General features: G+C 38.8%; 2 protein-coding genes across 5 annotated transcripts in view; one reads left to right on the top strand and one right to left on the bottom strand.

The window, feature by feature from the left end:
* The window catches only part of LOC131691857 (uncharacterized), a 163,665-nt gene that overhangs the window by 133,485 nt on the left and 12,774 nt on the right, over nt 1–17,406 (top strand). The window lies entirely within an intron of this gene.
* On the bottom strand, nt 1,918–4,687 carry LOC131691858 (uncharacterized). Of its 2 annotated transcripts, XM_058978535.1 has the most exons (3): nt 4,337–4,687; nt 2,635–4,191; nt 1,918–2,561 (listed from the first exon to the last, which is right to left on the bottom strand). In XM_058978535.1, the coding sequence occupies exons 2-3, from the start codon at nt 3,610–3,612 to the stop codon at nt 2,079–2,081; spliced, it is 1,461 nt and encodes a 486-aa protein (XP_058834518.1). In that variant the 5' UTR covers nt 3,613–4,191; nt 4,337–4,687; the 3' UTR covers nt 1,918–2,078. The 2 variants fall into 2 exon arrangements, with proteins under 2 accessions (XP_058834518.1, XP_058834517.1); XM_058978534.1 differs by having other exon boundaries at nt 2,635–4,687.

Raw genomic sequence — 17,406 nt, 5'->3', positions numbered from 1 at the left:
ATTTGAGTCACGCTATATTCGCTCCTATGTTTACAAAGTCCATATAAAAATAACCTCATCTAGCAAATCTAGAGCGACTCTGATCTAAAAATGGAAACAACATTAGGCTTCTGTTTAAACTTGTTTTTGCTTTCATTATATTAACACAAAATTGAGGTCTTGATTTTTTTTATAATTAATAAATTTATTTAGGCACAAATGCGGTAGCTCGACGAGGCCGATTGTTCGTTTTTTTACAATAAATAAAAAAACTAAATTGAATTTTTTGTCTTGTTTAGGCGCAGCTCGCTGCTGCGTGTTGAAATCCTTTTTCTAGGGGCCGTAATATTGCCAGTGTTGTCCACTGCAAGTTGAGGTTCGATTCGTTTGTCTTCTTTCGCGTTATCGTTCACGTCCATGTCATCATCCGTACTAATTTCCTGCTGCTCCCGGTCTGATGTTCTTGAATACGGGGTACGTCTTTAATTGGCATATATAATGACAACATGCTTATAAATTCAACAATAGTGGGATTTGATAACAAACAGAAGATTGATTTCAGTGTTTTGCGAGAGATGAGCAAATTTTTGCTCGGTTTGGAATCAATTGTGGTGAAAGGCTAGATAAGTAAAATAACAGTATTACTCACAACCAGCTCCAAAATATAATACTCGGCTAGCTGGGATATATTAAATTTCTGCTCATTTGATGTATTAAATTAATCTTTTTTCAGATTTTGTTTAAAGAGCGATTTTATTTACATGAAACAATATGCCTTAATAACTCCAGGCACTTAACTGCGAAAGCATGTTATATTTTAACACTATTTAACCGAATCATACATGAAATAGGAATGAAAAGTCACACATGTGACTGAACCTCAAGATATTGAATTATAAATCTAATGTAAGCTAAATAATATAATCAAACACAAAATTAAATTTAATATTTTTCACGATGTAATAATGCCGGACACGTTTTCCTATCTTCACGCGGTTCACACATTGCTTGACCATCTGCATCGAGGTCCCAGAAAGCCATGTATTCGCATGTATTCGATTGTCCGTAGAGACGAATTTTTCGCACTGCTTGCGAAAACCGAAATGCTCCAATTTGGTTTCGTGGTTCAGAAGATGCCGTTTTGCAAAATTATGTTTGTTCAGCTATATTTTTTCGAACGCCGTTTAGGCTTAAGCTCGAAAAAAAGTTTCATCGAATCGCACCTCTGAAATCTCACTTGAGGTCCGGAACAGATTACAGTGCATTCTGATGCAGGAACGGTGTACTACTTGAAAGTAGGGATTCTTTCATCAATTCCAATAAGTTCAACAATTCTAAAATTTTAATTTTGCAGCATTTTAGTAAATTTAAGTAAAATAAAAGTAACAAAAACGTTTTTAATTATTCAATGTAATTCTTTAATAATTTCCCGCGCGTGGTGCCATATGGCTTCAACAGACATGACTTCTGCAATTGTATCGTAATAGCTTGTTTGAACCTATTCGAACTGGTTCTTGTACATATTGACCAGAGCATAGATTAAGTTGTTTTATATATGTACAGATAACACTTTGTTCAATTATCATAAACATGCTTTTTTCGTTTGTCTCTCGCGGTAAATGTGTTTAGAAAAGTAGAAATGAAAGCATCAAATAATATCCATAACGTATTAATTCAAATGATCGAGAACACATGGTCAAATTGTATGGCCAACATACCCCCCTTTATCACTGTTTGAGACCGGCCTAGTGGATGCAAGTAATTTATCTTCTGCGTAAATTTTCAGTTTTACATTAATTTTTAAAAGAGTAATTTAGCAGTTAAATCAAGAATAAAATATTTTTGAAAATTATAAAATGTTGATGTAAAAATGGAGGATTGAGGGGACTAAAAATGAATAAGTTCCAAAAGGAGACGATTTTTTTCTGGCAATTTGCCAGCCTTGTGCGACGCTTATTTAGCAACAAATAAAACATGCACTTCATTCAGGATCGAAGCGATATTTTTATTTAATTTGATATGTTTGCGTGACAAAATTTTGATTTAATATATACCCTGTATGCGTATGTTATTCAGCATCGTCTTACGACAACAATTCTTTACAATATTTCTTCGTCAGCATGGCACATCTTACGGTGTTTGTGTACAAAGTAGTAGCTGGGAAATTTGCTTCCGCACGTTTTGCACGGATAATACTGCACGTTCATATCCAATGGTTTAACTTCACGTTTGGTGCTGCTACTGCCATGCTGTGTTGGTTTTCTGTATCTAACAGCAGCCGGTTCCTTTTCAGTAATGTCAGTGGAAATGTTATCCACAACTGGTACGTTACTACCAGTGTCCATGCTTAGAGGAATCAAATGACGTTTTGCATGTTTTTGGTAGCAGTATTGCGATTTGAACGTATGCTTACAATACACACAGTTGTACACCTGTTCGTTACCTACTGTTGGTGTTATGGTCGTTCCTCCCATACCAGCTTGCGATTGGTTGTTGTCTTGGCTGTTTTCGTCCTTATTGTTACCACAACCGTAACTTTCGCCGGAAACCATATGTTTTCGCTCGTTGATGTTGCGCACCATCTGTGTGATTTGGAAAGAAGAAAGTTAGTCTATGATGATGACTGTTTTGAACTTTGCTTCCGTCTCTTTTTACCTGTTGATGGAAAGATGAACTCATGTAGCGCGGATGACCCTTCGAATCATCTGGCATGCTGATTATGTTGCTAGTGCTATTCGTACCATAGCTGTCGTTGAGAACTCGACGGAATCGCACTGGACCATCGCAGCTTGCGATGTCGATTATCACACCTTTGTCGCCGCCGTTTGAGTCCTTCACAACTGTTGTTACTACAGATTCCGATTTCGATGCGTTACGTTTTAAAGATTTAGATTGTCGTTTTTGGTTCGTCTCTTTTGGGGATTTTGATTCCTCTTCTGTTACACATGGACGATGCTGTTTAGTGGAGCTAGTAGAGTCATGGTGTACTGATTCGACTGTTTGAGAGCTCCCTGGAGGAGGCGATGAATTTTCAACATTTTCGGTTATCACTGTCGATGATTGACTAACTGTCAGAAGGCTTTTGAATGGGGTATGGGTACTCGGAAGAGATATATGTGAAGTTGGTGGTGCAATAAAATTGAGCCCAATTCCGGTAGCTTTGCTTGCAATAGGTCGTACCACTTTGTTGGTTTCCAATTCCGGTTTAACTTTTGATACACTGTGGCCACTGGCTGCACCGGCAGCGGATATACTGTTCAATCCACCGAAATAGTGTTCCGTTTGGGTAGCGGAAAGAAACGCTCGGCACATTTCTATTGCTCGTGGCATATGAAGAATATGCGTGGCCAACAGGACGCCAAAAATGTTTTCTAAATTCAAATCCAAAAATCCAGTGTACATGTAGGTGAGTAGTGGGGTGAACTGGTCCGTGGTCACATTGGGGATGTATATTGGAATGGTGTCTGCGTTGACTGTCGGTCTATCGGAACGTATGGCTGCTCGCAGATAGCCACTGTGAGCGGAAACAAGTGCACTGTGAGCAGCATAGCGGGTGAATGGTGGTGGACCAACCTCAATGATTGTATCTGGTGGCAGGGTCGTTGTGGGTGGCGCTAGCCAATTTGTAAACATTGTTTTTTTATTACCCTCGCGGTTAGTTTAGCAAACATTCACTGTCAAACCGTAATTGCATACTTTTTTGTTTCGTCGGAGCAACCGTTTTCTTTTTTTGTGTGCAGTTACCAACAACCCAACGTTTGTGGAAAATATGTTCTATTTATCGCTAATTTGATTGTATTCCACCAATTTTTGGTTGGATCATTGCATCTAGGGACAAGCATTATTCTTTCATGAACTTGTGCGGTAGAACCAGTGTTCGGTCGCAGCACTAACTACATTGTGCCTACGTATCACGAATACTGCAGTTATTTTTTGCAGAATCGAACTCCCCGAGGCCACAAAAATCGAAAAAAACAAGTCACAATTGTTCGCTAGTTGGATGACTAAATTGAATTAATTTTTACTGCTTCAATGCGCTGGTTTTGTGTGTTATACATATTTCTCGCTGACTGGCTCAAAATAGTTCTTCTTTTTTTCTTCTTCACATATGAAAGTATTGCGATTCACTTATCACATGAGCCATCTAATCAATTGCAACTAGTTTTCCATCGATGAAAATTAATGCGTTTAAAAACCGTTTCTCCGAATGAGCTGTCGGGTGTCGGGAAATAATGACATTAATTATCCAGTATAATCTAATTTCCTGACATAAATCCAATTGTGTATTGTCCTATGCATATCAAATTCGCTCAAGAATGCACAAAGCCCTGGAGATTTCCCATTCTAGTCACTACACCTGTTACAAGAATACTGCTGAGACTGACGAACACCACTGGATAGTATTTGAATATCCCTTTTCTATGGGATCAGGAGCCGTTGAGCAAAACCGTGTGAACTGTGTAACGACATCTACGCAAATGAAAGAGCGAGGATCATATTTCATATCTCGCGCCTCTGGACGACTGTCAGCGCGGGGGAGGCATTTTTATTGCCGTTATGATCCATCCCATTTCCCGCGCTGCACCAGTTGTTCGGATCCTTTTCCTTTGGCTATTATACGAGAGAAATACTCTCATCCAATTTCGCTCAGTCTCTCGGGTTTTCCACCGTTGCCGCGCGGCGTCTCACTTTTATTTCGTTTGTTTATCTTTTTGTGGGTTGGCGGTTGGTTTTATTCTCGCTTTTTTGTCGTTTGGTTTCGGAATCAATTGTATCGTTGATTGATGCGAATCGCTTCACTGAGGAAATATCATAGCCTGGAATTAAAAGCCAATTTGAGGAATGAAATGATGCCCCGAAGATTTGATGCAATCGTGTATTATTAATATGCACCAATGGAAGCGCACGAATAGATTGGATTATGTGACCTTTTAATTGAGGAGAAAGGTTTGGATTTAATTCCAATTTCGATAGAATTCATGAGGTATGGGAATGATGCAGAGAACAGTTGTTGTAACATTTTCGCTTTATGGTAGAGGATATGAACCTTCTACCGAATAATCTAATCTAAACCTAGTATCACTACCAACAACTTTGCTTTCTTATTTTTGTGATTGTTCGTTATTTAGATTCAAGCATATTTTGAATAATAATTTAATACAATTAGCAGTAATTAACCGCAAACAGAACCCCACTTGTTTCATGTTTGAACAAATTTCCTTAGGCGCTGAATCGCCCTTTCCAAGTTACGAAACGCTTAATCAAAAAATCTTGATATTCCAACCGAACAACGGTAAATAAACAATAAAGGCATTGGGAAAATGATACTTCTCCTATTTTCCAAATGGCACTACATTCTTCAGTAGAACTCGACCATCATTGCAACATAATGTTATAAAGTTCAATTATTATTTCTTTGTGTGTTCGACTCTAACTGAGCGGCAACCCCATTACACTGTATTGTCTCGTATTTGTAATTGGCGTACGTATCGAAATATTAAATCTGTTAAAATACACTCCAAATCAATCCGAATGGGAGACTATCATCCAGCCCCGCAGCGAATTGAGGGCAACGAAATTTGTTCGTTCGAGATAGTCCCCATGCTTTTTGCCAGTCCGTTTCGCGGTTTTCGATGTACGTTCTTGTGTACATTTTTGTTTTGTGATTTAGATAAACACAGCACGAGAACGAGAGTCGGGCGACCGAGTTTGAAAAACACCGCGAAAGGGAGAGTCGAAAAAATCGAATCAAGTTGAAAGTATTTGTTTTTCAATTTCATTCATCATTTTTTCCGTTGCTATCCGACTTGGAGGATGGTGTGCGGAAGAAAGTCGTTTCATTTTTTATCCCACAGAAGAGTAGGTACAGTTCGTTTTCTAATGTAAAGGTAAAGTTGTCAAACAATAAAAAGTAAATTGTAAATTTGTTCGTTTGAACACAGATTCTGTAGTTCTATAAATTTCTAATTGAAACGAAAGAATTACACACAATACCTAGCTGTTGATAACTGATGTGAAGTTTAAATGTTAAACCCATTTCGATCATATTTACCTATTGTCGCCATACTCATTCAGCCTGTGAGTTAAAATAATATTTAATATCTCTGTTCAACGCATTGTTTAAGGAATTATTGGATCTCTTGGATCTCAAGCTATTGTATTATTGGATCTCTTGGATCACCGCTAAGCCGCTTTCGGTAAAACGGAGGCCCAAAAAAGTATCCCCCTTAAATAGATAGAACCCTTTAAATGAAATAATGAAAATTGGAGATTTTTTTTCACAGTTCTCATCAATTAAAAGCGATTGTAGATCACTCGGCAACTGTAGGTATTTAAATTAGGTAAATCGCCCCGTGACATAATGCTGTATTTGACATCAGTTATAGTAAACATGAAACATCAATAAAGTAACCGGAGAAAACTAAACATTACGATCCTTTTAGTTTGTTGGGATAGCGTAAACCGGGAATGTAAGCGGTAACCACCCATATCACGATTACTTACAAATGACGATTTGAACTAATTTCAATCGTTGTCAAAATACCAGAAGACCCAATGTTAACGATGTGAGCGCTGATGGAAATGCTGTTGCCGCATGAAATCGGCAACCCTACCGGTAGACCGCACTCGTGCGCTACTGCACCTGGGGAACGAAATAAAATCCGTGGAGAAATTTGCAGATTCGTTTAATGGTTTGCAAACAACAGTTGTGAAAAAATATGGAAAATTGAGCGGAACAAAAAAGAGCTGACGACAGATGGAAAAGAGTCTTTTAAGATATGCGAGTGCCTACAAATATTTGATGATTGTTCTGGCTCTTGTCTGTCTTCCCAAAGGACCTCTTCGTCCGATTGATAGGAGCAAACGACGAGAATATTCAGTTGTGGTGATACATCTGATTAAAAAAAACATTAAGGATTCGAAAGCAATATTTTTCTTAAAGAGGAGGGCAGTATTTTTATTCAGTTTGTTCACAATAGTTCGCTGCTCTGGGTTAATTTTTTTTTTTAAATTAAATTTCATTCTAGCCATACAATATGGTGCTTGGTCGGCCAAATGATAGGGGGTAAAGTTTGCCAGAAGTAGAACAAACATAACTTTAAAAAACGCAAGGTGTTATGGGTCGAGAAAATGCAGAAATCTCTAGTAAAAATGTTCGGCAATAGCTCGACAGGATGTTAGGAACGCCAGTCCAGATGTGGCGAAGGTCTTGCGTTAAAGGGCGAACACGAAATTATTGCGACACCGAAAATGTCATGCCAATTTTCTTATAATGTTTAAAATCAAACCAAAATTTTAGGGTAGTTTTATACATATATTTACTTCAAAAATCAAAAGAAAAGTTAATCGATGGAGCCTTGAGTGTAAAATTGAACGCATTTTCGCTTGATGCCCTCCATCAAAGTCTTTACAGCGTCATCCGGTACCAGTTTCTCAGTTTTTTCCATTTTCTTAACATGTCCTTCTCGTCTTTGACTGTCTTCTTGCTCTTCCGAAGTTCCCGCTTCATCATTGCACAGTACTGCTCCACCGGGCGCAGCTCCGGACAGTTTGGCGGATTCATGTCCTTTGGAACAAAATGGACAGAATTGGCCTCATACCACTCCAGGACACTTTTAGAATAGTGGCATGATGCCAAATCTGGCCAAAATAGCGGAGCTTCGTCGTGCTGCAGCAAGAACGGCAAAAGGCGCTTCGCGAGGCACTCAGATTTGTAGATCTCGCCATTTACTGTGCCCTTTGTCAGGAAAGGCTTACTCCTCAGTCCGCAAGAGCAGATGGCCTGCCAAATGAGATATTTGGAGGCGAACTTCGACATTTTCTTCTTCTTAAATTTGTCGTCCACATAGAACTTGCTCTTGCCGGTGAAAAACTCCAACCCCGGAATTTGCTTAAAATCGGCTTTTATATACGTTTCGTCGTCCATCACACAGCAGCCATACTTTGTCAGCATCTTCTCGTAGAGCTTCCGTGTCCGAGTTTTAGCCGTCGATTGTTGCCGCTCATCGCGGTTTGGGAAGTTCTGTACCTTGTATGTATATAGTCCAGCTCTCTTCTTTGCATTCTGGACGTAGCTCTGCGACATGCCGATCTTTTTAGCCAAATCACGGCTTGAGACGTTGCGATTTGCTTTAATCATCCGCTTCACCTTTTCCTCCGTCTTTTAGTTTTCCGGTCCCGGTTTTCTTCCAGCTCCTTTGCCGTGGTCCAACGTCAACAGCTCCTGGAACCGCTTCAACACTCTGGAGACGGTTGAATGGTGAATGTTCAACATTTTTCCCAACTGCCGGTGCGACAGGTCAGGAAATTCCAGGTGTTTGTAAAGAATTTGTTCTCTCGACTCGCATTGGTTCACCTCCATTTTCGTTGAATCGAAAAACACGATTTCGAGTTTGACAGCATGTAAACAATACACATCAATGAGAAAGTGTGCAAAATTTGGTTGATTTTTACCCAATGGTAAAAAAGTTATGCCCTGTTGAATGTTACTTTATCATGTTTTTTGACTTTTCCATACAAAAATCAGCAAATTTTTTTGTTTTTTGCACCGGTTTTTGAAATTCTTGGTTCGATATTCAATTACAAGTATTATTTTCACTTATATCTGAATATTTCAGATTTTATAAACGTGGGAGTAAAAAAGTGAAGTTTTTAATATCATTTGAGATCCCAAACTAATGTATACTCAATTAGACATGTCATAATGAATTTGATGCTTACAAAAGGATGCCATTCCATTAATTACTAAATTTGACGGAAAAAATCGATTTTTTTTGCTGATTTTTGCATGGAAAAAGTAAAAAAACATGATAAAGTAAGCTTACCCTATTCATAGGGTTCTAGAGTACCACGCACCAACCGTTCTTAGCTTTATTGTGCATAGTTTAGAGAGTTAAAGACGTGCCTGTTCGTGCATTTTGGTTTGCACCTTTCTTTCTTATACGTAGTTGAAGTTGGTTTAAAAAATGTAAAAATCTTCAATAACTTTGAAACGAACGAATATTTTTACATACATTCTTCGACAATATTATGTAGTTTCGATACTTACACATTTGTGTTGAACATAGTTTGCACAAAACGTCACAATAAAAAAAGTTATATTAAAAAAAACTAGATTTAAGGGGGTTTGCTTTAGAAAACGCCTTATAAATCGGTAATCTTTAGTCCTACAAGCTCAAGTTCTTCAACAAAATTCTTCACTTTGAACATTCCTAAAATTTTGTCGAAGACACCAACTTTCTATCTCGGCAGCATAAAAAGTTAATTTTTTTAGTTCGATCATAGTAAGCCATACCCAATTTCAGATTGTTATCAGATTGTGGGGAATATTCATACGAATAATTCCTCCAAAAACACCCTGTGAATATATTCGATGGTTTGGCCTCTAGTGAATTAAGTTCACGTTTTGGGCGTTTCCGACCACTGTGCGCTGATTGCAGAAAATTTCACCTTACGCTTATTAACGGAACGGTTTTTTTCTGTTAGATTCTTGCCACCGGTAGAACCGGTTTTGTACCGGTTCAGTTTATTCGCACAACTTTCTCTGTTTTCAAACCTTAAACTTTTTACTTACCATATTTAAAACTATAGCTAATTTTTGAGTTTAAAACTGCGTAAAGAATCCTTGTGTGAAATTTTGCATCCGAATAGTAAAATTGAAACAAAGAAAAAAAGTACGGCGAATCTGCTCGCCATAGCTGGCAGAATTATAGCAGAATTCTGCCAGCGTAAATTTGCAATTTTTGAGAGCTACCGAAATTTTTAGGAAATTTTACCATTCTTCGAATTATAAGGCTACCAAAGTGCTTATATAGTAAGGTTCTAGCATGCGTCAAAATAACAATTACCTTCGCACGGATCACTATCATGCTCATTTTGTTCCCCTTTTTGTTTGGGTTCATATTCACGACTGAATGAGTAACTCGAAAGAAACTTGAAGGTGGCTGATCAAAGTTAGTATTTCTTATGTAAAAAAGACCAGAGAATCGATTGAAGATAGTCATTATAATCTCACGAAACGTGTATACCCATTCCACCCCAATTCTTCGAACAAATTAAGAGGTTACACCACTGTAGAACACGAAAAATAGGTATATTTCGGGATTTTTTCTAGACGCAATGAAGAGGTGAATCGGAATCTTGTAAAATGGGATGTTTAATACTATTTATAAAGTACAAAGAACAATTGTCCCAAGTGATTTTGTCACAAGATGGCGACTGTGCAGCATTTTCCCGTAGACACCTCTTTTTGGTAAGGGTCCAGGCTGGAAACCTATTTCCCGCATTTTCTAAACTTAAAACTAAAGTTATTGCGATTCTTCATAACAATAGCAAGTGAGGTGCGTAGGATTTTTTTTGATATTTAGATTTTTCGCGAAATGGCGCTTTATTTAGTAAAAAAAGCTAAAAATGTTATAAAAATCGACTCAAAATTGTTGGTTAAAAATACTAGTCATTAAAAAATAAAATCCTACGTACGTCGCTGGAGAAATCAATTCTGAATATAGGGTTACTGCTCCCTAATTCATCTAAGCTCCTCTATTCATCCCATCCATTTGAACACATTAGTTAGAGCGGTGCCTGCTACCTCTATTCAACGCATTAGCTCAAATGGTAGGATGAATAAGGGTACGTTCTGCTCGACTTTTCACTTCGCTCTAACGCGAACATTTAACATTTTCTATCACAAAAACCCTTGCCCGGAAGCTTTACATGCAGTTGCTTATTTAATTGTGTTGTATCGTGGTGGATGACGAAACATACGTCAACTCTTTTGACAGGAATGTTGTATCGCCGTCCCAGACCATCGTCAAAAAAAAAACAAAATATCGAAAAAATATTATGGCAAGCGATTTGCGGATGTGGTAAAATTTGTACTCCATACATCACTTCTGGTACAATGAACGGTGTGATGTACAGGAAATAGTGTCGAAGAAACTTTTTGCATTTATAATGAAGCATTACGGTTAAACTTTGTTTTATTTTTATAGAGATAGCACTTCGCAAATATCTCAATTTTTTACAGATTAGGTAAAATTGAAGAATGTTTGAATGAATGAGTTTAAAAATAAAACTATCTTTTGTACATGAAACAACACATGATAAAATAGATTAAATGAGTAATGTATAGGGTCCGGCACTCTAAGTGTAACAAACTTCAGATCGGTCGTGCAGCTGTCGTACTGTTATGAGATGTCTATAAATTGGCTAAATAGCAGTTCGGAGTATTGTTTACAAGCGTACGAAAGCATTTTGACAAAAGTGAACGCACAACAAGGGATCAGTGATGGCATCTCAAAGAGATAGTGTGAATCCTCCATATTTAGCTGAAAAAATCACAACAGAGATTGTTCGTGAGCTTAAGCATCTTAATATTAATAAAATTTTTGCTTGTCGCTCTATAAGTTGTTATAATAATACTAGGTCGGTAAACGGAGATAGGCATCAAAAAACTGCAACGTCACGTGAAATGGTTCAAAAAGTGGAGCAGCGAGCGAAATCCACGACGAAGTGCCAATCAAATGGCTAAAGCACTGAAAATATCCGATTGCAGCATCCGACGCATATTGGAAAAATGAGTTCAAGATTAAGCCTTACAAATTCCAAAAGTCTCATTAGTGTCGGGAAAGTGTTTTGAAGGCTGCTTTGAAGCCTTCAGAACACTTTTCAAAAGAGCGAGTGATCCAAGAATGGCTGAAAACCACCGTTCCGAACCACATTACATACAACCCCGCGATAGCTTTCATATTTGATTATTTTCACACATTTTGTACTTTGAAATATATAGAAAATAACATTTCAAACCGAATTTATGACATATTTAATTGGTTACACTTCGAGTGTTGTACCCTGTAAGTAATTCATAGCTATAAGGTCCTTAATTCCTTGAGAATTTCAAGTTTCTATTTGAGGAATGTTGATGGACAAAATGTGTGCTGTTTTACGAATACATCCTTTATTCCTACTAAAGTGTAAAACTGACAACTGAAAGGTTGCGTCTGGTGTAGTAGGAAAATCTACTTCTTTTTTATCCGCTTAATTGTTAGTATTGAACCTCTATAATGGCCTCCCGCAATCTCAGGGACCACGCTGAATTTCCCACTAAAGTGTAGAAACTGACATTTTTAATCTTATGTTATGCACAATCGTAAATACCAAGCCAGTTCAATTGTGTTGTTTGGTTGGCCAACGGCTGGAGTTTCACATTAACTATAATCATTCTCGACTTTCGAATATGTTCTAGGTCGACGACCTGTCGCATCGTCCTGCCCTTAATGTGTCGTACTGAGTAATTAATATTTGCTTTTAATTAAAATTCAATTTTTATTTATTAAATGAAACCCCACGAATTTCGATATGTTTTCGTAACTCTGCGAATCCGTATCCATTGATATGTACTATTCATTTTTTCGCCCTTGGTTTTTCCGTTTTGTTTGCCTCTGGGTTCAATGTAAATAAATCTTTGGGTAAAATGGAATGGTTTGCGGTACAGGCACTGACGCAAACGATGCGACGACACCCGGAAACCGGTTGATCTCAATCTGTCGTGTAGCTAATTTCATTTAATAAGGTTTCGTTTTCCACCCTTCGTTTGCTTGCAAATGACACACTGGATAGGTGTTTATCCAAATAAATCAATATTCCGTCCTGCGAGGCATGGAACAATCCACAAATTGAATCATAAAATATCACACTGCAAACAAATCAAAGTGCCACCTGTCACTGGTCGGAACAAATTGATTAACACGTGTACCCCACAAACTGTTCCAATTGGCGTGATCGTACTCTCGGACTCGTGGTTAACAAACATTTCGCGTTCCAACCAAAAATTGTTTGTCGAATGGTAACGTCATGAATATTTAACGGAAAATTGACTTTTGCCTGGAATAAAGCTCATCTGTTCGGAACGACATACATGCAATTTTCGGCATCTTCTTTCCCTATCCATTGTTTGCAGAGCAAAAAGAATGCACCGTATGCTGTTTTCCGCATGCTTTCCCGAGCATCGCGGTTTCGATGACCGGAAAATATGACTGCCGCCACCCCTTTGGCTTTATTGTATCCATTAAATTTACGTGTAATTCAATCACATAAATCCATTTTAACCTTTTTTTCTGCGTATACGTAGAATCCACAAATTAGTATGATTGCATTAAATTTTCATATATTCAAATATCAGAGAATATTTCGCCGAGTTTGTCTTGCTGGTCCCTGCTGGTGCACACGAGCATTTTTTTAAGCCGAAGTCCAGAAGATCCATCCACCGAAGGAAAACGCTGTGCATGGGTATTGTCATTTGGGTCCCTTGTGCATTACATCCCGTCCATTCACTGCGCCCATACGAACGATGTTTTTGGTTCGCTTTCGCTCGTTCCGTTCCTTTATTGGCCCCTCGGTGTAATCCAGGGTATAACTTTTCGGCTGACGATATGATTGTAAAACGGTTTCAATTGTCGGCAGGCAAAGATATGATCCTGAGAGATTTTAGCACGCTCGATTTCAGAACTGCAATCCAATATACGGTCTGTGTGCCACCAGGGACACTGTCGGCTTGGTTTAGCGCGATATGGCTGATCAAAAGCGATTTATGCGACGTGCGATTGAAGGGCGACGGGGGGAGGGGGAGGGGGTGTAGGTGTATATTGTGGTGTGGACCTGGAGCTAGTGGTGTGTGCTGTGGAGGTGGTTTTTCGTTGGGATTCGTATGGGAAAATATAATAATTATTCAGAAGTAATTAGCAGATTCTGTTATAGATTTCTCTGCTGGAGACTTTTTGGGAGAATTATGGTGTGGGCTTAGCATAAACAAAACCATTTATTGCCGTTTTTAACCTTACAGATTTTTTCAACTTCGCAAGCTTGTTGAAACTGTAAAACTATTGCACAATCGACAACAGATTCGTACGTATTTGTACAACCCTGAGCACAAGCTAATTGTATGTAATAGCTCCAATGCAAATAAGTATTCGTTGCAATAACTCCGATTAACCCAATCAATCAAGTTGCAAATCTTCCTCTTTCTCTTTGCTCATGCTTGTGCTGCCCAGACTCGGTTGAAAAAATGCAAAATCAGCATAATTTGATTTCCTTCCCTGTTGCTCAAAAAGGTGAATCTTCATACCATCCGTATCCCAGATCCTAGTTCCTATCTAGCTATATGTGTATCATAAACTGCGAGCATATCTATGTTTTGGTATCCTGCACTCATCGTGGTGAAAATTAAACAGCGTAAAAGACAAACAGAGTTAATTTAGACTGAAATCAAAAATCAAACAGAATTCATCCAACCGCTAAAGTTTCTGCAAATTGCTGTATGAGGAGAAGTGTCCGCATGGGTTAGTTGAGGAGCAGCGTACCGACGTTGGTTGAAACTTTCTCAGAGCCCCGCGCACCCAATGGCACGAAGTTAGCTCTGCGAGCACGATTTGTTTAATCAAAAATGAAAACGCAACCAGTCGGAATACCTAGAACTTGGCATGGCATAGGAATGAGATTAAAAATTGAATTATCAGCACGCAGTCATACACATTTAATAATCATAATTTATTGACTCTGAGTGAGTACCGCGTCGCCTTCTTTCTCGCCGATTTTGAAAATTGGCTGTCAGCAGTGGTCGCTAGGGTTGTCGATGTGAGGCGCCCGCTCCCCTTAGTGTGAGACCTTAGCGGGTGATAAACGGCATGTCTTCATTTTCAGCACCCTCTCTTCGACGCTGGTGGAAAGCGTAAGAAGGGAAACACATCGAACGTTGTCAGTTTGCACGTGCTAATTAAATTGAACTAATTAAATGAGAAGCGTAACTTCCTGCTAAATTAAACTTCTTTGTTGGCATTCAAATTTCTCATTAAATATCATAATTTGGCTGGTTGTTTTGTTTGCCCGTTCGTCTCCTCTTGGACATTGTGCTGCTGATTTTGCTGGCGAATCCCACTGGTCGGTGCTCTGCTACAGATCATGTTTTATAATTTCGTTGGTTATTATTATCTTGCAACTGATGAGAGACTTTTTGTTCACTTAGATAATGAATTACTTAATTTATGAATTACTTAAATTCATTCTTAGATGAGTGCATAACTTGCAAATAATTTCTTGAGAAGTAATAAAAGCTTCCTATATTTCGGAAAACCCCTCTAATCGCAGTAAAATGTACAAGTCAGCTAAACTCTTCAAACTGTAAACTGAACTGCTTGTCTAAAAATGACATTTGCGCAAAATGTAAGCTAAGGAATCAATAGCAACTGACGCAAATGGCACGTTCCCCATGTTGATCGAAGATTTATGGCTTGCCATGATTTGTCTTTTCATGATAAGAAGGATTGGGGAAGTGGTAACGTTGGGGATAAGGAAAATAACGACACACATACAATACGGAAGTATTCTTCACGCTCAATGGAATGAAATACACTTCCCGACGAGCGGATATATCAATACCCCCAAGAGAAAAATGAGATAAGAGAACGACAACATCCAACATAGGGAGAACCAAGAAATGAGATACGAAATTTCATTACTGCAGGGCAGTTACATATCAAATGATATGAAGATGCGTAATCGGATCCACAAAGATCACGCGAATAATACTCAGCACGCTGAATAGTAGCCATGTGATAATTGAGTTTGCACTATCCAGCCAGTGCCCTGACTAGAATATTGCAATTGTGCTTGGAAAAATGCAGCAAATTCTTTGACATTTTTGAACTCACAACGCAACCGGCAGAAAAATCTTTGTTTGAACGCAAGTTTGCAAGCTACGCCAATAGTTGGCATGTTTGGATGCAGCCCAAGAGAGAATCTTATCTGCTTTATCCAACTTATCGACAGTGGTAGAACTGGTTTTGAACCAATTAGGTCAATCGCAGCGTCAGCTCTAGCTCATTCATTTCGTACCCCATACCCATAGAAGGTAGATAGCATTTGCAATGCTAAGTTCTTCGATTTGGGTTCGACATGCGATTACTAATGTCGATCTCGAATCTGCCGACCTAAGGCTTTCAGGGCAGCCTGACTGTCAAAGCAAAAATAGATTCTTTTGCCGCAAACTTACTGTTGAAGTGACGATTGTACGCCACAAAGAATCGCGAAGATTTCTGCTTGGAATATGGTACAGTATGTACCAAGCGAATGCGATTGGCTTAATCTCATTTCACGACAATAGACACCAGCACCGGCTCGTCTCTTTAACACAGAACCGTCAGTATAACAAACAACGTTTGTTCGAGTTGTCGCTCCAGCCAGTCAGATAGCCATTCCCCGCGAGGAGGAATTGTCACATTGAAAGCTCTAAAAGGAAAACTAAATGTGTGTACGTGTATGGTCACTGGGAGCAAGTGTATATTCATCCCTAGTAATCATTTGGGACAACAGTCTTGTGTGGTTAGTTGCACTATCTCTTGGGTTACTGTTCCAGAGCCCAGTAACCTTAAGACGTTATGCACAAGAAAGTGATTCTTGTTTCAGAAACACATATAGTGGTTTTAGGTTCAAGAGTGCCTCTAGAGCAGCATTAGGTGTTGTCGAGAACGTACCAGTCATCACCATCAAAACCATCCTCTGAAGATGGTTTAACTTTGATTAAATTGTAGTGGCTTCTCCCTTCTGCCACCAAACCATTGTTGTGTAGATCCACTGAATGTACTTGGGTTTGAGTTCCGTCGTCATTGGCCGAAGTCCATGCAAGCTTTCTTGATTCTGTAATCGACGTGAGCTGTCCTATTATGTTTTGAGTCAGGAATTACCCCAACGTACTTAACTGTATCTGCGACAATAATTTCAGAATCACAGAACTGCAATGGACGAGCTGCGGTTGTAATCCTTTGTTGCGCGCAAAGCACCATTGAAATTATATTTTGATTAACTGATAGTCCAACATGAAGACACCATTGCCCAAGAACACATAAGGCTTGTTGCATTAAATCAAACAGTGCTTTAATGCAAATACCGATGATCATTATATGATAACCATCGGCGAAACCATACGTCGGAAACCCAAACTCATTAAGTTTCTTCGACGAGCGATAAAAGTGGTGACAGCACACCACCTTAAGGAAATTTGCAGTCACCCAGTTTCCTTATCTATACTTGTCTTAACGATGAGCACAGATGTCGGTTGCTAAGCATTACGCGTGTCAAGCTCTGCTTCCAAAATTTATTCGAAAGACACGTTGTAAAAGGCACCTTCAATATAAAGAGAAACATCTTGGCTTGATTGCATCGTATAACAGGGTGGTAGTAGACTTCCCCTGCTGATAAGCCTGTTGCATTGCATTCAGCGTGTGCTCGTCCAAGCCAACATCCCGAATGTAGTGGTCGATTAAACGTTCCACTGATTTGAAAAGGAAGGAGGTCAGACTAATCGGTCTCAAGCTCATTGCCACTTCATTAGCGACGCGGCCGATTTTGGGATTGAATTTTACAGTTTTTTATTGC

The sequence above is a fragment of the Topomyia yanbarensis genome, chromosome 3 (genome assembly GCF_030247195.1).
Source record: "Topomyia yanbarensis strain Yona2022 chromosome 3, ASM3024719v1, whole genome shotgun sequence".
In the NCBI taxonomy this organism is placed as follows: domain Eukaryota; kingdom Metazoa; phylum Arthropoda; class Insecta; order Diptera; family Culicidae; genus Topomyia; species Topomyia yanbarensis.
This window is presented reverse-complemented; position numbering and strand designations above follow the sequence as displayed.